The sequence below is a fragment of the Tubulanus polymorphus genome, chromosome 1, assembly GCF_964204645.1.
Source record: "Tubulanus polymorphus chromosome 1, tnTubPoly1.2, whole genome shotgun sequence".
Taxonomy (NCBI): domain Eukaryota; kingdom Metazoa; phylum Nemertea; class Palaeonemertea; order Tubulaniformes; family Tubulanidae; genus Tubulanus; species Tubulanus polymorphus.
The window spans coordinates 27264818-27286069 of record NC_134025.1 but is presented as its reverse complement, the minus strand read 5'-3'; the positions used below and the strand labels follow the sequence as shown (position 1 = coordinate 27286069).

Sequence of the window (21252 nt, the reverse complement as noted above, 5' to 3'; positions counted from 1 at the left end):
AATTATAGACTCCTTTTTCAATAATCTTAAGGTTGTTTCTACCTCAGTCATCTGACGTTTCTCGTAAACATATCTAATCATCCATTCAGAATTTTCCATTCAGTTCTAGATTCATCATCAACCAATAACAAAATGGCATGTGTACGGCGTTCGAGTTTATAAAAAAATTTCTTCAACCTTCGCTGATATATTTTTAGAATCAAAGACAACTCCCAAATAGATCATGAGGACATGAGGTAATTTCACAAATTGATTGACAGATCAAGCCGCATCTGAAAAAGTGCATTTCGAGTCAGCTCTATATAAAGAGATACTGATAGCACCTGAAGTACAAACAGAGGGGTCTGTTGTTTAACATGTAAACAGCTTACAGTGCCTACAGGTTGCTTAGATAATCCAGTCTGGATTAAAGTAGATAGTTGCCACGAAACATCCGCGTAATCTCTGCACGAAAAAATACAGTTCGTAGTCGGAACATTATTAATAATTAACGCATTCCTTATTTCTAATCAGAAATGAGAAACTTTAGGCGCATATATATATATATATATATATATATATATATATATGTATAATAATAATCAGCAGGCTATGATTTGATGAATCCGATAATGATTGTAGGTTCAAGGGCAGTCTGTCAGCGAGGGAAAGGTGACAATATTATAACCGGTATCCTGTCAGTATGATACGCGAACTCCCATAGTTATTGACATTCAATATTCACGAAATCTATTAGTCTTCAATTAACCGTAATTAACAATATAATCGTACATAATCATAGTCAATCGATAAACTGGATACTGTGAAACTGCGCGAGCACTGAAAGCCTATACTGTCAAGTAAGATTGGAGTCTGGACAACCGCTGACATCAATCAGTCAGTTTCCTAGGATTACACGCATCTAATACATTATACAGCTGGTTAGGTTCGAGAGGAACTGTGGTCGCTGCCGATGTAACAGTAGCGCATCTTTTCAAATATTTCGAACCTAGAGAATTGGTCTTGTTAGCTCGAATCAACGCATTGCTGGGATGGAAGCATCTGCTGTGTCATTAAACGCGCGTATCAATTTTCCGAACCTAATTAAACTTCACCTAAACCCGATTCAACACATTGAAAATTACCTTTCTCGGAAAAGGCTGTTCGAGACTCTACACCGTAAGCCGGTGAAGAGGACGGATGGATGCATCTTACAACGTGCAGCAACAAGACGGATGTATAACGAATACATACCTGGGTTGTTTACTAGCCATATCAATTAAATCCTACCAATTTACAATCATTATAACATCGCTCGAAATATTCCCGGCAACACACGATGAAATTCAATGTCAACAGCGATGTACGTACGCGAGACCATGTGCATATATTATATTCATACAGTATTGCAGCTGATCGCTGACAACGACAACACCGCAGACGACTTGTTGTGCTGATCATGTGACCACGTCTTTCAATGACGGCGCGTACTGTGATTGAACATACACAGCGCGCGAGCTATGGAGCTCGGCTTGCTGGCTGCTGAGGCGGGAACAGATAATCCTGTTATTCCACAAAATCAACACCGATGCATCGAACGCTATAAACCCTGAATATCATACGCGCTTTGATCATCATCATCATCATCATAGTCGTCACGAACGTCAGGTAAAATTCTAAGAACGTGAAAATCCATTCATGTTTTCCGTACAACAGAAAAACATCATTCGATAAAGCCACTTTATCAGTCAGTTCAGGAAATGAATCGCAGTATCGAAGCTTGATCTATGAAGTTAATGTCGAACTAACGGAAAATAATTGCCTACTACGACCAAAGGTGCCAAATTAGGTAACGAGTCGGCTGGCGCGGTTTGATTTTTAGCAGTTAAGACGCAGATTCATATGAAAAGTAACTGTATTACATCTAATCATAGACAGATCATCAAAAAAGGCGCTAGTCATTTCTCACGTATCTGAAGCAGCCACAATGTAAATCCTGCTTCAATAAACATCTTATTAGTCGACTCATTAAGAGAAGTCTTGTTTGTTGGGGAGGATTAGGAAACAGTGAGGAACACGAAGCATCCTCTGATTGACTAGTTGCCATGAGAAGTATCGCGCCGGAGTATCGATAGGCTGCAACTGCTACAGCGGCGTAGTTTCACTCGATATCGATCCGAATTAATTGATTTATAGATTTCTGATCGCTAATGGACTAACTATCTTGATACCTAAAATAATGTAACCTACACCGAATTCACAAACCGACATTCTTCATCCGGATGAATCAATGGCATCATTTACTCAAAATCATCGTTCTCAAATTCGACACTAAATAGTGAGCAGAAATGGACGATTCCATCAAATTTCGAATTCATTTTCCAATAAAATATCAAAGGGCAATATAATTATCGTTGCGATCGTGCAGTAAGTGCGAATGATTGAACGAAGTACTGTCGATCAATTCCCTTTGAAAAAAACAAAACTAACATCATCGATAGTTGAACATTAATATTGCAGGTGGCAGCACTTCAGCACGTTAATTCAGTTAACCGGAGAGACGTCGATTCAGTACGAGATTTTGCAACTATTGCAAAATCGAGGAAACTACGAACACGGGCATTGACACCTGTCAATCGTAATGAGATAAAGAAATATGAAAGATGATGTATTGTTTTTTTACAGAGAACCCATGTGCGATATCGTGACATCTGACAATAACACGTGCCACCAAATAAACTGCAATATCGCGAAAACGTCACGTTTTGGTCAAATTCTAAATTTCATGTACACAACTTTTGACAAGGTTAAAGCTTATTAGATTTGCAGCCATATCATACTGTGTACATTAGTAGGTGACAACGTTGAAATTTAATTTTCCACGACACCTACTTAAACAGAGCATCGCAAAAGCTAATATTTCAATAAGTTCGAGTTTAAGAGTTTTGTATTAATTTCAGAAATAGCTCGAATGTTGGTAATGATAATGGAAGGTTGCACGGTTTAGAAATATTCTAAAATGTTACATGACCATGAATGAAACCGACAACTTTGACAACATTACTCGATTGACAATTAGTTATAATTGCAGATTAAGCAGCAGGGTTCAAAATCATAGCCCATAAAGTAACTATATGGACTTAATGACCATTTGCGTTTAATAAGAGCCCCCTACTTGGAAAATGAAGCCATGCTGTTGTGCGGGAGCTTAACTTTGTTTGCAAACTAATTTTCAGTCACACTTATATTCAAAGTCCTCATATGAATATCAAATGAAATACCCATTAATAACTTGACTGTCAAGCTTAAACATTCTAGATGCAATTGTGTGGTCACAGGTGAAAATGATGACCGTTTGTTGTAGTGATATGGGGTCCTAGTTGTTTTACAGCTTACAGCTGGATTACTCAATAAGGATTATCCTACTGACAGATTAGATAGGATTTGAAATTAGTGTTTGCTTGTTTCTTCTTCATTGTGTTCAGTAAACCAAGCCAACTGACCATATGGTGTTAAGTTTTACTGGCCCAGATCTGCTTAATCCCCAACACCTGTCCGTTATATCAGGGAATCAGTTACATAATCACAGTATATACCTCTTAATGAGAATAACTTATACCTTTAAGTACGTAATACACTTTGATAGAAAATACTCACAGTTTGAATCAAGTTTCAGAGAATTCCTTTAATAACTATGAGTTATAAAAATTCCTTATTCAAGAACGATGACCCCTGTCTCTCGATCCCGAGGTCTAAAACTTCCTCGCGGAAATTATAGCTGTGCGCAATTATCTATTTAAAAATTCCTGCTATGTTAATTGACGTTCACCCTGGGAAATGATCAAGCCATTTTCTTGACGTTCACCCTGGGAAATGACCAAGCCATTTTCAAAAATCATAGAAATAAATCAGGACCGTGCAAGGAATTAAGTGCGCTAGATCCATAAAGCTTTCACATAACGGCTTAAGTTGAGATTTAATTGAATAATGATTTCGAATTGTTCGTCAATTCTCGCCCGATATCAATGACACTTCACTGCCCGATCTGGCCTCAAATCGTAGCGCTATCTTTGAAGAACTTAGAAGAGTATGTTGCCACGGCGCCCGCATACGTCAAAAATTCGTTAAATAATGCGTCATTGAATTTTTCGACTTTTAATCGAAACGTGACGAGAAAAGTAAAACATCGAGGAAACGCCTGAATAGACGATAATGTCAACATTATCATAGAAATGTCTTCTGCGATGACTTACAGAATCTGGGCATTCCTTTATTCGCTTTATAAACTCGACGAATCAAAGAACTAAAATGTGCCCCTATATTCGTTCTTTCAACATAATTTCAAAACGCGAGTATTGATGCTCGTACACCTGTTTAATATTTCCAGATTACAAGAGGCAGATAAAATCGGTTGATCATTTTGAGGTTTTTATTGTAGAAATGAAGAGAAGTTTGTAGTTAGCCAGAGAGATACTGCCGGATCAGTTGAGTAGTATTGGTAGCCTGTTTACCTGAAGAATATCTGCATCAACATTCTTACAGTTCCATACCACAAATACTTGTCAATCAAACATTAAAATACTATCTGGGGTGTTTTGGTGCTAATTACTATTGAATAAACTAACTACCACCTCCCATGTGGAACTGCACTAAGTAATTACACCTTGATAATTATCACGTCTTTAAAAAATCGGGTTACTAAAATAATTAACTATTTAATTCTTATTATCCCTGTAATATACTGCTAGGCTGATACCTTACTGAATTAAATGAGAAATAAATTCAGAAATTATTCAAATTTATCTTAACAAAATCTCCTTTTGAATACCATTCCGTCCTACTGAGTTCCGAAAGGACATAATATGACGCGGCCTTGAAATTGATTTTCTGCAAATATTCACCTGAAGATTTTTCAAAGCTCTATTTCATGTTCACTCTAAACTCCTATTAGTCAACGAGATCTTGAAGAAAAAAGTGTAACTGTCTCAACATACCTTTGATGAGCATTATCCATTCTTAAGAGATCGCTGCCTCTCTGAGCCACTACAACTGGGGTATACGAAGGATGCTGCACTCAATAACGAAGAACAGCGAGATCTCGAGAGTGAGTTAGGTAAACCGAGATAACCCAGAAAAAAGGCAAAACCAACACGAAATCTGTCTCAATTCCTCAAGAAACACTAGCGGCCTGGTGCATGCAGTGCATTTCTAGACATAAGTGTCCAGACTGAGTCTATTAATTCAGACTGTCATAAAACATGGCTGACTGGAGTCACCCAAAATCTTATATACTGCATATTAATAATGAATACTGTGAACCTATAACCTTTACTAATTGGCCTTCGTGAACAGGTATACAGCTTCAAACCCTCAGTCAACGCAATTCCTGGGACATATTGCAGCCACGATTTTCATCCATCGTTATAGAGAATTCTAGAACATTTAGAATCCATAAACGTAAACATAATGAGAAGTCCGTTATTAACGGGTCATTAGCATTTACCAGTCCAGTTGGAACAAACTCCGGGCAGATGGAGGCAACATCAGTGCCCGTATTATGTATCCTTTGTACGAGATTTGATATTTATATACATTCCGTGAGCATTGCCCCGAGGCTGACGATATCACAATCTCTTTAGAATCCGATTAGCTCGATTGGATATGATCACAGGTGAGTAACTGATTTTCCAATAATGTCCATCTGGATTTACATAACAGTTCCACACGCTGCTTAACAGATTTATCAAGTTTGAGACAATAACGGTTTCTTACATAAAACATTGTCCTTCCAGAGGAGGTTCAACGAGATTGTCCACGTAAACATAACACCAGTTTTCACCTCCGATGAGGGGAAAACATCGATTACCTTTCGCTTCAATACATCCAGATGGTCAGCTGGCTGAATCCAATCGGTACTGATGCTGGGTATATTTATTACCCCTAGCTAATAGGCTAAGACTCGAGCTGCCCCCTGCTGGCAAACTAATGGCTAATACAGCAATGTTGATTTGTCAGGTTTACAGAAGATCGTGACTAATTACCCTTCAGGTCAACCGGTACAAAACAGTCACACCTTTTCTTTCAGTGCATCAACATTTAAGTCTCTATTATGCGATGCTCTTCGAAAGAATTTTAATACGAGCATTTTTCCGAAGATACCGGATATGGAAACAATTCGTTTGTACGAGGATGCAAATACTCGTGGACGAAAACATTTTTGTCGAACACTTCAGTTACCTAATTTTCTTCAATTACCTATTTATTCATATTTGAACAGTACAGAAGTTAATAGATATACAGCACAGTCTTTTATCTACAGTTTCCCTATCTAGGGATGTAGTACCAGGAACGAGTGTCGCATAAGCTAATATTTGCTCGTTAAATTGATTTGTTGATTCTTGTATGACATATATTGAGAAATTCTACAACTCTCCAAAAGCTGTCACAAGAGATAAAACCACAGAGACAAAAGAGGGTCCTTGAAACACTATCCTACTGACCGTTCGCGGACCTCAACAGCATTCAGACATTCTGGCCTGAATCAACTATTCTAGAGAATTGTAAATACTCATTGCAGACAAAAAACTGATAAAGCCCCCAAATGTCTCGTGTATACATGCATGCTTATAGCTTTTCTGGCTATTGCAAGAATTCACAATGATATTTCATTACAGGAAATAAGTTTCTCAATAACTTGAAGTGAAATCGGATATTTTTTAAAAAGTGAAGAATTTTTACAGCCCTGATGACAGTTGTCTGACAATGCTTTAATTAGAAGTCAAATTAAGCTAGATTAATAGCGGCGAAGGGATTAGATTCGACAATTTTTCAAAAAGATTATCGAACATGATGTGATTCGGTGATAAATGATTGCACGTTGAACTCTGTGGTTGGTTGAAAAGAACGCAGTAAATCCTCATCTAAACCCCTTCAATCGTGAAAGACTAACTTAAAAACTGACTGATTTTCACTGAATATAAAACTCTAGTTTTTGTAGCTATTTTATGGTGAGAATGCAACTAAAATCATGCATTGATGTTTTTTGCTTATAAGTGTGTCAATAGATTTAGTCTTCCATAAAACACTAACCCAGTAATCAGACTGAGGGAGTGTTTTAGTGTCATCCAGTTTAGTAGCAATAAAACGGTAATAAAATGACAAAAAATATTGCGTGCCATTTTATGATGACTGTGTTGTAGACGGGTCGTTACCTAGGGAAATCCATAGGATATAACTTCATAATTGCGCGTATTGGAAGATGTCCAAACTAGTACCGGTATAGATTACTTTCTAAGATTAAAACCCATTATTTACAAACTTTAAAGTTTAAAAGTAAAATTCATTTATCTATTTTCTAACTCTTATGAATGTAGTGGTATAATCTATTGTCCACGTCTAAATGTGGCCATTCTACAATAGATGATATATATTTGTATCTCTTACCTTGCGAAGAAAGATGCCGCAGCAGACGGTGAATGTGGACTGTGTGGACTATGGACCGGACTACCATGAATCGGACTTCCGTGTATCGGACTACCGAACTGCTGATGATATCCGAACTGCTGTACTCCTCCCGCGTAGTAACCAGGGTGGTATCCTTGGTTACCGTGATGGAATTGTTGTTGCTGCTGCTGCTGTTGTTGCCCTTGGTGATGATATTGCAGAGGTAATCCTGGTTGTTGGTACTGGGGTGAATACATCATTTGCGGGGGTGACAGCGGCCGGTTAGGACCGGGCGAATGCGAGCGATGAGGATGATGGTGATGATGATTGAGCTGATGTTGCAGCTGTACGACTGGATTGTGATGCTGGCCATGGTGAGGCGGACCTCTCACCGGCGAGTGTTGTGATGTCACATCTGCTGTTCTGTTCATCTGGTTCTCTGGTGGACCAGCAAGCATCTATAAAACAAAAATACAATACAAATCATTAATATCTTTACAATGACAGATGAAGCCATAGCGATTTAACTATAGTCACTATCACATGGAGACTAACCAGGGCTGAACAGACAAACTTGTGAAAGTTGTTCCAGCCCTAATCTAGCATGGGATGAATTCGGCCGGAGCCAAAAATGCTCATGCGATTGCATTTATCACACGGTATATCACCAATACCAAACAGTTGCTCATGCTATTGATTACAACTAGTTATACCATACGTACAGACATTTGAAGTGTTAAAATTCAATGCAACTGTATAAATAACTTCGACTGCGATATGGACAATCAATACGAATTCATGTAGAGCGAAAAGCATTGTTTTTGATGTACAGATCGTGGCAGTTTTCGTCCACGATTAATTGTTAGTCCGACAACGTAACACGCCTAAGCCACCTCAATTCACGGGAGGTCACATCGGTATTAATTGAATTATCGGAATTTAGGGCTAGCACCAGTTGGTTAGAAATTGGCGCTGATGAAAACGTAATTAATATTCAGTGCTGCAATATACGTGAGACGAAGCCCCGATTCTAACAAGGATGTACCGATGCCGATGCATATCAAACTGAATTCGCTGAGACTCGTTTTTCATTATTGAATACCCGAGCAATCTCGGGGACCATGTCGCCCGAGTGGATCGCGCCGACAACAATCTGATGCATTATGCATAAGAATTCTACGGGTTTCGTCTTCGAGATGTTTTTTCTACGAGCGGCGAACGAAAGCGCCGATGATTCACGACGCTTTTCAACATTCTGGTCGGCTACCGGCTTTTTACCTGTGTTTGAATGGTCGGGGATTAAAGCGGTTTAGGCATTCGTCCTGCCTAACACATTAGCGAAATGGATAGCTCCGGAAATTAAAAGAAGATTCCGCCGCACTTATCACTAAACACTGCTCGCAACGGCTGAGATTCTGACCACTGCACCCTCTCACGTGGAAAAAATAAAAGAAATTGCCCCCCCCCCCCCGAAATATCTTAAAACTAACGAATCACTTACAGGGTTTTCTATTAACACGACTAGTGACCAAATAGGAAGCTGCCTTCAACATGAAACATGAAATACTTAATGATACCTAAGGGGGTGGTCACATGCTGGCCCATTGTTCGCAAAACATCACCAACTTAGTCATTATATGACTCCAAAATGCGCATCACACATAGGTGTCATTAACTTTCAGACCATATGTTACCTTTCGTTAAATTATTGATACCTGCCGAAAAGTTTCATACATTATTCAAATCATCGCTCATGCAAGTGGCAGACAAAAACTTCCGGGTTCAGTTCCACAGTTCCGAGTTAAAATTTGACCCTGAGTTAACTCATCGAAAATGAACTAATTTTAACTCAGAGTTAACTCTAACTCACAAACTCACAACTGTGGAACTGGGTCCCGATGGCTAGAAGTTTGGTAATCACAATCTGAAAAATACTTAAGTGCAGGGTTTTTATGGGGAAAAGTGTTACTAATTAGGCTAATGCCGAACTTCGAATCTATTCGAGCATATCCACCTTAATTCTGAGAAGTCTATCCCACCTACATAATAAGAGCTTTACAAATCTACTGGCACCATAAAATCTTAAAACGTACTCAATTATGCAGAAGGAAGTCATAAAACTGTAACCTATCTTTAAAGGTCTCGATTTTATCTCCGAGACATGTTTAAACTAGTTGAGATGAAGTAAATTGGCGAAATAGAATTCTAGACATATCAGGGTGACAACAATATGACAGTCACTTATTTGAGGAATCACCAAAAAATATTCAAAAAGGTCAAAAATACAAGTTCTTTTGACGAGTTATTTATAACATGCTTTTGTTCCATAGCTTTTTTGTTTTTTACATATTTGCTCGAAGATAAACAAGATATCAAAATATAGCAACATCTATATATCTTTTGATGTATAAAAAGAGATCAGAGGTTGTTCATTGACTAGGACCACGGAGTATACCGTCATAAACGCTCATCCTACGACGCTTTTATGGCGTTTGAACTCTTTTGATGTCTTTTATCAATGAACTGGACATTTTTTAAATACTTTTCTCAAGAGACATTAATGCTTCGTTGATAAGAAATTTACAATTCCCAACATGAATCTGTCATCCCCGGGGATTTCAAGTCGAATCATCAATTCAAAGTAAACTGCAAAAGTGAATTTAGATAAAATTTTCAAAACTGAAATCGTCTTCATTTGAAGTGTTTTTAAAGTCAGATGATTTAACCACCCACTGTTAACATAATGAAAGCAATAAAACAGATTTCATGGCAGAACTGGGAATAATTGAGAATCATGACTAGAACTAACAGACTCTAAATTCCCCTAACGTTACTCTCATTTTATGGTGTTTTAATGTTTATTTTATTGGACAGGTAACCAGTCTATTACAACATGCACAGGTGATAAACTAGTCTCACATCCTGTTTGATTTTAACAATTTATGCGATATCATTTCTCACTTTTGTGATAATTGTGCGGTGGTTGGAGTTGATTGAAAATTCCACAGCACCTCAGCATAGTTAGCTGAAAAAGCCAATCAACTCAACTGACTAATTTCAATATTACATAATCGACATCTGGGTTATTTACTGAAATTCAGTCACCAAACTGATATTATTCATTAACAAATATTACACCACTCCATGATATCTCAAGGTCAAACAAAAGCTGCCTTATCACTAAGGGCCTCACAATGAAGACTTGGTTTTTGGATAACACAATTACCAGCAGCATCACATGGAAACCGAAGACCAGTACAAGGGCTGAAACATATGTAGTACTTCACAAAGGAACCGAACATGTTTTATGCACAGGTTTTTCGTTGCTGACTTGAAGGAGTATGCATTTCAGCCATATAATGTTCGGCTATGCCCCAGTGACAGGTCTCCAGTTAATACAAACTGATATCAGATCGAATTGAATAAACAGAATCACCCGTGTAGTTTGTTTTACCTGACATCCTAGTCGAGAAATTGATAAAATGTTTTTATCTACGCTCATAGCAACTGAATTAAATGATTACTGAAATTAATACTTTTCGTAAACAAGACAGCGGGAAAACGATCAGCAAAATAATGGGTTATGTTCCTCATTTTATCCCCTTCATAGATCAAGTGATAATATAATATACGGGGTCCAGTTCCACAGTTCTAGAGTTAGAATTAGTTCATTTTCCAATATTCTATCCCTATTGTTAAAACTTATAAAAGTGTAGAGCTTGGTCCTGATATGAGCTATTCCAAATACTCATTCTATTATTACTCATTCTATTATTTTTCATCATTTTCAGATGAAAGAAAATCACAAATATTTCGGTCCATAAATAGATAGCAATAAAAAAAAGAAAAAATTAAGAGAGCAAAATAATAAACACATTTCAAGTTTTTTTTTTTTACCTGATATGCGCATTCTCCACCACCTTTCATGACATATAATCTGTCCATATTGCATTACAATCCTCTGAACCTATCCAAACTTACTCTTCTTTAAACCTATCCAAACTTGAATACAACAATTTCTTAATCTGCTAATAACGCATTAATCCTTCACGCGTACAGAGAAAAAGTTTTAAAATCCTTAATCCATAAACGCTATATCTTCTCGAATAGTGATAATCTGTTGATAGTCGGACGAACATGAATTTCATGTTTCGATTTTTGAAAACGGATATGTTTATTACTCTCACGATGATATCCTAGTCAAAAAACAGCCGATTGAAACGAAAGAAAAAACTTTTTTCTAGAACTTTGAAAGTAAAATCCGATATGGCGATGTCTCGCGATTACTTCTTCAAGAGTCGGGATGTCAATGTGTAGTAGTACACACACACAGCCACCTGCTGACAATACTACGCACTGGCCAACGCCGGGTCTCGGTGATTGACACATACATTGCTCCGCCTACACTGGATCCTGGGTTTCCTAAAAGTGATCGATGACCCAATATGTCAAAGAAAATTGACTTATATTCACAACACAATTAGTCCGGTTGAAGTTCAAACTAAAAAGCAACATGACATAGCACTAATTTTCTTATGAAAAGTAACCTTCATCTCATTCATTGACAGATATGCTTCCAAAAAGTGTAAATGCTAATAATGAAAAATGATCTTTACTGCTTAATCGAAGGGTTGCTCAAAAGTGAATTCTAAAAGAATATATCTGCAGAAAATACACTGTTAGGAAAATGATGCTAGAATGATTAATGATTATTCCGAGCTTGAACGAACTAAAACCATTCTAATCATTGCTTTCAATGATAACGCTTTCTGAAGCTGTATTGTAATGAAAAGATCTTGTAATGAAAAAGTTAATCACGTTTGCGAAACAAATAAACATATTATTCCCTACTTGAATAGGTGAAGAGGGCCATCCTTCACGGATTTAGCGCTTAAAGGCTTTACATTGAGCACATATTACAAGTATAAATAGATTTCTATTAATCAGAAAACTAAGTTCATGTTTACTTTACGTTAAAGGATCAATTGATTTCACAAATTGAAATACTTTTCCGTGAAAAGACCAGCACTGCCCTGCACTGCCCTGATTGGACTATGATTGTACCTGAGTTAATACAAGTCAATACGAAATAAACACAGCAAAACATGTTTAAGTGGAATTCACTGACATTTTGATATAGTTCACTGTACATAACTTACATCTCAAATATCTAAGCATTTCTTTACTCTCGTGACCTGAAACTTTTTGCTAACGTTATAAACCTATTTTTATTGAAAACGTTATTCTTCTCTATTACGGATTAAAACCATGAAGATTATTTTACACAAAAAGGCCATCAGACTTTGAGTGCAAGTTTTTCTTTGTCATTTGATTGAGACCATCGCCCTGATACAGCGGAAAAATAGATGTCTGCAAAAACAATTAATTATAGATTTAAGAAGAAAGAGTTCCCCCCATCCCGGAGGCTGGAAACCAGAATGTGGTCCCACTTGATGGCTGGCACATGATGTGATATGATGGATGCATCTTTTGTCCATGTTTTCTATTGTCATGACAACAGGTTCATTGTTTTGGCCATCGAGAACTAGTTCATTAAAACCAGAGGCAGAAATAATTTCGACTGACAACTGACTGCCTCATAATCAGTACATTCAATGAATCAAACGTGGGCCAAGATTCAAAGGTTCTTTGTTTCAATTTTTTTAGATATTATTCGAATATTTTGCCTGTAATTTACTGGATAGCTGTATTCGATTGGCATCACATCGAGCACAGCTGTGATGTTTCTACCAGCCCTCACTTGAAAAATTTATCATCAAAGTTACGAAGTTGTAGCCATTTAGAAATGCAGCCTAGCTGAAGAGCCAATTAGTAAAACAATACAGAGGGGAAGGCGACTATGGTTTATACTGGCGTACCAAAACGAATTTGAAACCATAATTAACTAAAATCCACCTGATAGATGACGCGTGTATCGTTAGAAAGGAAATTAGCTGGAAGTTTTTTAGGAAATGAAGTAAAATAGAAAGCAAAAGCGGAAAATGATAACTCAACATGTGTTATACAATGAAACGGAATACGTCGAAAATAATACTCAGGCTTTTCTTAGCAACTTTATCCATAATGAATCTACACGTTCCCATCGTTGAGCATTTTCGCCTACTCACAAACAGACCAGAAATCGCCAATATCAGCATTTTTTTGTGACTATGTCTCCATGGGGCAATGATATCAAACACAAATCCCCTTAAATATGCTCCGAGATAACAGCACCTCTGGGTGGTTTTTCACATAGAAAAGAAATTTTTGCCACACATTACTCAGGGCTACTATCAGAGCGTCCATTCATAGTTGAGCCTGAGATTTAATGCACACGTACCCCAAAGGCTATGTCAACGAAGATATTTTTACGCATTTTTGCTCGTGGCTTTGAACTGGACAATAACTTAGAATGGTAGCGTGGGGGGAAGGTAACTTTGAGGATGGCCGTAGGCTTCACTCACCCAGACAATAAGCTTAAGGTACTCCAAATATCTGAAGGTTTCCTTTTACCCGTAGGCTGGCAATAAAATAGATCAGAATGAATCTATCGAGATAGCCTCGAGGAATTAGGGTTAGAACATCTGCGGATATTTAAGATAAGTCCTCTTGTCACATATCTCGTGATGGAAACTAAAATTCTAGGCTCATACCATAAAACTGGAATTCCATAAATGACCGGACATCTTCGACGCTACTTTATTTGTTAAACGATGACAAAATATGACAATAGATTCTCAATTGTCTATTAAGTACTTCACTTAAGTCTATGACTAGTTTTACTGTTTATTCGCCTAAGGCTTTGCAGTATAAAATCAGTCATGGTCCAACGACTTAAGCAACATAGTATAACAAAGTGCTATGTTACCAGTACATTCCTGCATTACTGCCCGAGGGTTTTCTAACAAGTAAAAGGCCAAAACCCTGTGGGTCAAGTCATATTTTCTATTGGAAATTCCAGGTACTCGAGTATGTTGCTATATAACTAATAATGGTGCGAGGAATTCTATTGTCACAGGACCAACAGTTATTTTGTCATACATAAGTTCAATAGTTCTTACCAATGAAAGTGTCAAATTACCCATGAATCCTGATGCCCAATTCCCAGGTCAGACAATAGTGAAAGATTCACCCCGGGAATGCCGCTGGCGGTGAAGCTTCCCACTGATACACTTCGCTCCGAGGCATTCAGCAAAAGCACCTAACTAACCCCATTCGCCTGGTAGAAGCCTGATGGAATTCGAGGCCCACGGGCAACCATGTAGATTTAGTAGCCTATGGCGAATACGAGCTTCCAAATATGACCTGGAACCACCCGAAGCTACAAAACAAACCTAGAAGCCCATTGCCCCATTACTGTTTACGCTCAGAGGTATAAATTCATCGTAGATAGAGATGCTTCGTAAGGTCAGTTAGTTCGATAGAGGGTTATGCAGATATTGTAGCGACTAGGAATAGTGTAGACATAAGGAATTGCAGTGACACGACGTTTAGATGACAGAATGTAAAACAGTATGAATATTTAACGGAATCAATGTGAGACTGTGATTGACTTTCAGTGTTACTGGAGCTGCGACTCTCGGGGAAGACAACATCTGTACACGACAGATTCAAGGACCAATGTGCCACATTACCAGAACAGGGCCAAGAGATTTAGTGTAGTGAAGAACAGAACTAAAATATGATCCAAATGACTCATCAAACTAATTCCAGCCAATTGATTGGTATACTTCTCAAATTTTCATTATTTCCATGATAATACTTGATTATATTTGAGATCTTGAAGGAAGATACCTCATGTCATATGGTTATGATATAGCGTAGCTATTTCAATGAATTGGAAAAAAATTTGCCAAGGCTGAACGAGATCAACTGAGGATGACGTTCCACAGACTGGGATATATCCGCCTGCCAGCGCAGTATTATATTACACCAGCAACTATAAAATTGATATTGTAGCCCACATTTTCGATTTAATCAAATTTAATAAGGTTTTTAATTGATTGCTTCGACAGTTCTTTCGCGATGGATTACTCCGTGCAGTAACCATCAGCAACACTGTCAATACAGCCCGCTGTTGACAATAGGGCTACATCTGGCCGCGACAATCAATCGCAGTCCCTATCATACTATCGAGAACTAGTGATACTGAATTACTTTGTTCGAGAAAATCTCCCTACGATATCCCCATCAATATCCAATTTTATCATTGGTTATTGCTTTCTATACAGACTATCATATTAGCATCCTTTCCATATATACAAGGGTAGACACTCAATCAGGTCTATATAAAGAAAACACAATTCAAGGTCTTTTAGTATATTACCAATGGCACTTACTTTCGCAGCCAGTTCATCATTTCCTAAGGTTCGTAAATAACTTCCATTGTTTGAGGATGGCAATAATGGAATACTTTCATAGAAGCAATGTACATTAACTAGGAGGAGAGTTATTTTATGAGATTTTGTAACTTAAAATACACTTACACAATTATCCTGATTGGAAAGTTTTAGGTCGTAGAGCCACGATGTATGACCGGTAAATAACAAAAACAAAAGATCTGTCTCATCGTGAAAATAGTGAACCACGAGAGGAAGCTTGGAGATAAAATCCAACAGAGATAATTTGCCTTATCAAATATAACAGTATCGTGGGATATTTTTTACAATAATTTTATCAACTACCACTCAGCATCCAGTAGGCTACTGATCAGTGTGCATCCAGACAAACTACTGATGCTAATGAAAGATAATGTCAAAACTCATCAAGACGTTTTAACTAATCAGTCAAAAAATTCAAAGCCCAGTGACATCGCCTAGTAACAGATGACCTCCAATTGACATTGTCTATAGAAGGATGTCTGCAGTAGACATTACTTACTATAGTTCCAAACAGCTGAAATTTGGCAACAGCAATCTGCTTCTCACTCTTAAACATCATCAAAGAATTGTTGCTATTCCAGCTAGGTTTAACCAAAGTTTTCGTACCCTGAATTCTTTGTTTTTACCAGATTGCCGATAGCACGAGATCACGTTTATCAACTTGACTTGACCAGAAAACAATCAAAAGGCATAAACATAGGATTTAGATAAGATTGTACAATGGAATTTATGTATTTGTTTTCCCAGACTTTTATCAAAAGTTCTATGATCAAACTAAAATCCATTTCAAACAACAGAATGATTTATGGTCCAATGTAAGATGTATTCCAAATAAAGCACCAGTGGAACAGATTCAGGCTAGATAACTGCTTATATCCATAAAGGCTTGATTTTGGTCAAGTAAATAACCCGGAATAATGGACCCTAGATACTGAAACCTGATATTCAATTGCTATTAGCATTATCTGTTGATCTTTTCTTACCTGGGAATATCTTGTATCAAGAATCACGATGGCTGAAAAGATGACCACCGGTCAACAATAGACGTGTCACTCGATGACAACAATCCCGACTTCAACTTGAAAACATGTCCACCACGCCAACAATCAAAATGTCACAATCGAAAACAACCCCGGTGCCTTTTCGCAAACAACTGTTCATTTTAGGTGATGTTTACCCAATTTTTTTGTGAATTGCAGGTGAGTTTATCTAGCAATCCCTTCTATAGAATGAGTGTAGTGACCAATGGCTAGTTTGATGGATTAGAATTTGACGATGAAAAAATAACCAAAAGAGAGACAGTTAACAGACTGAAAATGCCACTTTTATAGCGCGTTCATTGTTGTTCATGATTCTGGAGATTAGTCAAACATCGTTGAACTGATACATCACGTGTTGATTGGACCGGTCAGGAAGCTGCGAAATTTATCGAAAGGCATGCACTCATCTCGTGAGTATGAAGGAGGAGTCATCCACGAACTCAATTATAACATATTGTAGTATCGGGCATTGTCGATAACAAAAGTTGTTTTCCTCCATCAATGGCGACGTGGATAAGATTCCGAACATCGGGCTTTACAGCTGGGCAGATGCTGGGCGGGAAACTCATTGAGACCATTACATTTTCTGACCCCCGAGAAATAGCGATGTAGCTTTTATTGTTCGGGCGATGTCGTTTTTAATCCGAAGCAAACGCAATTAAACCTCCAGTGAAACATGCGTTTCTACACCGGAGTCGCTAATTGTTTCACGGGCTGTTAGTCGATGTTCAAGTTTTGCAGGCATGTCAAAATCGTAACAAAGCAACACATTGTTCGCTTCACAGGCGGAAGTAAAAATAATCACAGGAATTCTATCACTGTTTCAATTTGACCATGAAAATCTGATGTACGTTTGGCTGAGTGAACAGTATTCTGTTACATAGTTATTAAAGCACCCTTCACTGGTTTCCCTAATCAGTTTCTTTAAAAGTCATAGGTTTTTTTCAATGCTCATTTCCTCCTGGCTACAACATCATTCGGTGAACGATTCATTAATGATGACACACTTCGAATCGGGTACATTTTCCTCCACTGTCCGATGTCCACGCACATGCTCAGCGCCCGCGGCCCGTTAAACGGACTGAATTTCACAAACTCTCGCAGCTCAGTCAGGCAAAAAACAACAGAGAATCTCGGAAGGCTGCCTTAGAGCAGTCTGGCGACTTAAGTCGGGAGAATAATGATTGGGGCCCCCGATAGCTAGAGGCCCAAAGGATTGTTATATAGTTCACCGGAAATTTACAATATCCTTTCAAACGACACAATGAAAACTGCTAACAATGATATAAAAATATAGCAGAACAACAGAACGAAGAGACCACATCTTTCAAGAAGGTCAACCCTTTTTTCTTATAAAATTTCTTGGGAACGCTCTAAATTTCGGATTCAAAATTCGCCGCTAAATCTCGAATTCATTGGAATCTTTGAGCTATTACTATGAAGACGACGTAACTTACCACGTATGGTTTTGTTGCTTGTTGCTTGCGATATTTCGCATAAATGTATTTCTTTCCAAAAATGGCTGATTTCGACATTAAGACATTCCTGTAGAACAAAGCTAACGAATGCTCCGTGTCGTCCTGATCTTCCATGTTTTCTTAAAAATTAACTTCACCTTTTTATCTACAATTGTCTACATTACCGGGCATAGCATATTCCTTTCCATGTTTGAGGTTTCCTTTCCTTTTTTTTAGTTCATATCCTCGTTTAAGCACTTTCATAACTGTTATATTGTCTGCCAAGCACGCTTGTTTTGAGACATACCATTGAAATACAAAATGGATTGAAGTGTCAACTCACAAATAGTACAGCCACAAAAATGTAAGAAAATTCCTGTTCATTTGAATATTCAACGAGAAAACAATTCTTCGAATTGGAGTCAGTCGTCTCAGCGTCAAACACTTAAATCCATAAAGAACATGTGAGAAGTAGAACTTGAGTTCAATGACAGTAACACAGTATTCAACAATCTCTAATGATAATCCATATAGTTAACTAGTATAACGTCCTGGTGGTTCATAGACTGGAGCGGAGGAGACTGTGAAGGGACAGCTGTCAGAAGTAGCCATGTTCCTACATCAACAGGTTACCATTCTATGACTATAGAATAGACCCAGCCTCCTCTATTGTTCACCTACTAATTGACAAAATATTATTGCCAATGGTAGCATTACAGGCCTTCCACATGGGTGATAATCTGACTGACAGGGCTAAGCCTTCAGTTAATATTTACTTTCCATTCTTCACTGAGGTTGGGCATTGTGTTTGTGAAAGTTATTTGTTTTATTGCCCAAGGGAGTAATTTATTCCGGAGACCCAGTGAGCACCTTCCCCTGAAAATCTTATTTACTTTGTCGAAAACTTTGTTGACATGATTTTCGGGTGTGCTTTATGACACAAAGTCAAAAAGCGTTTCAGAAAACACAATTTTAAATTGGTTTCAAAAGTGAAAGCTTTCGTTGACCGAGATTTTTCTATCCTTTGACAAAAGAATTCGAACTTGTAATTTGATTCTGATTGCTTGGACTCATCTAGGAAGTCCCTGGATCCATATAGTATCATCACTGATTATCACATTACAGGTTGTCGAGTACAGTAAATACTGCTGTAGTTCTCAGACTGCTGTCACCTGATTATTAACTATTAACACTGATTGTTTATCAGTTGGATGAATGATAATTAAGTGAGAGACTTGTTAGCATTGAAATTCCCCAGCAACCTTTTACAATTGTTAATATCATTAGAGATAAGGAGACATGTATGTAGAATGGAACTTTCTCATACAAAGTTCGTATATAAAAGTTCAGCTGGTCCATAAATAAACAACTTTTCAGATTAATCTTTTACTCTTAAACTTGCAGTAAATTTTGATAGTTTGATCGTCTCTATTCAATTAGCGACGATAAAATTTATTCCTACGAAATATTCGTCGGTCATTGAAGCTGGGAAAATTATTTCATATCAACAGATTTTATTGAAAAATGCAACATTCTCAGGCTAAAAAATAATCCATTCAACCAAACATTAATCAAACGCTTCAATGATTAAAGTATCAAATTACCCTCAGTATTTGTTCATGGTTAGAATTGCCTGAGAGCTGTGTTTTGGAGACTCGTGCTGCCCTAAGCAGATGGCGAGTAGCGAAGGAGGGTGAAATCAATTTCATTTCTTCTAATTAGAAGTTATTCTAGTAACAGAATCTGAATATCAAATGAAATGCCACTTTTTTCTTTATCGCATTGGATTGATTTGATTGAAGTTACGTCAGCCATTCATAAAAACTGAGCTATTCAACAAGCTTTTCTGAAATGTAGGAATGAAAACGCACTTCTCCCATTTTTGACTGTCGAAAACTAATATATTTTTAATGAAATGATTTCCAATCGAATGCTCTCAATGCTTTAGAACAGCGATCCCGAAAGAAAGATTTATGTATAGATAAATCACAGTGGACAGATAAATGGTTTCAGTTTAAGTGTAATAAATCTAGGGGTATTTTTGAATAGATGAGACACTCAACTGTTTAAATTGATAAATTACACCTTTTGTTACTAGTAAGAGTGAAAACAATAGAATGGATAAAGACCCTGCAGTGAGTGTAGATTCTATTGTTTCTCTATACAGAGATCGCGTGTGATGTCATTAAATAAATGGAACTTTTTAACCGCCAGTTAAATACATCAAGCTGTCGAGATAATAGTTTTTTCAGATGAAACTTTCGAAAAAATTTGTGTGTACAACATTTATTGTCGGTAACAAATGAAACTAATAATGAAAATTGATGGATTTCTGACGATGATAGGAATAAATGATGCTGGATGGTCCAAACTGTGAAATGAAAGAGTACCACATCCAGCAAATATTTACATGATGGCTCATATTTCCGACTTTGGTAAAATGTGTAATTCTGACTAATTCATGATAAAGGAGGGACACCAACAAATTGAAAGCCTAGAATTGTTAGTTCTGGGGATTTCAGTTTTCAACTGTGTAATTACACCTGTTAACTAGGTCATACTTGCACATTGACCCACTTTTGGGTGTTTGTCACTTAATCATACATACACCCTGAGTAAAGTTAAATAAAGCCAATATGGGGGTATCATTGTGAAGATGAGGGCATCATTGGTCAAATACAAACCGGTAATGGTCAAAACTACTTGTGAAGTGAGCAATAATTACATGCTATATTGTTAATCTGTTGTTGACCATGGAACAATACTAGATGTAATTTCATCCAGGGGCCGAAGCTTTTAAAACTCAAACTTTTGAAATTAATGACTATCAGGGTCTAATTTCATCCGGTTCTTTCATACTGGCTGTGAAATACAGAACCTAACTGAATGATCGAGGTAATCTTCCAATTTTTGAATAACTAAAACGTTGAGCTGATGAATTATAATACTATA

The 21252-nt window shown here is 37.4% G+C and overlaps 1 protein-coding gene across 1 annotated transcript in view; it reads right to left on the bottom strand.

Annotated features, from left to right (window-relative positions):
* Positions 1-21252, bottom strand: part of LOC141915043 (uncharacterized) — a 122002-nt gene that overhangs the window by 28806 nt on the left and 71944 nt on the right. Inside the window, exon 5 of the mRNA XM_074806440.1 lies at positions 7423-7880. Within this exon, the coding sequence (XP_074662541.1) occupies positions 7423-7880 (458 nt within the window). The remainder of the gene's footprint in view (positions 1-7422; positions 7881-21252) is intronic.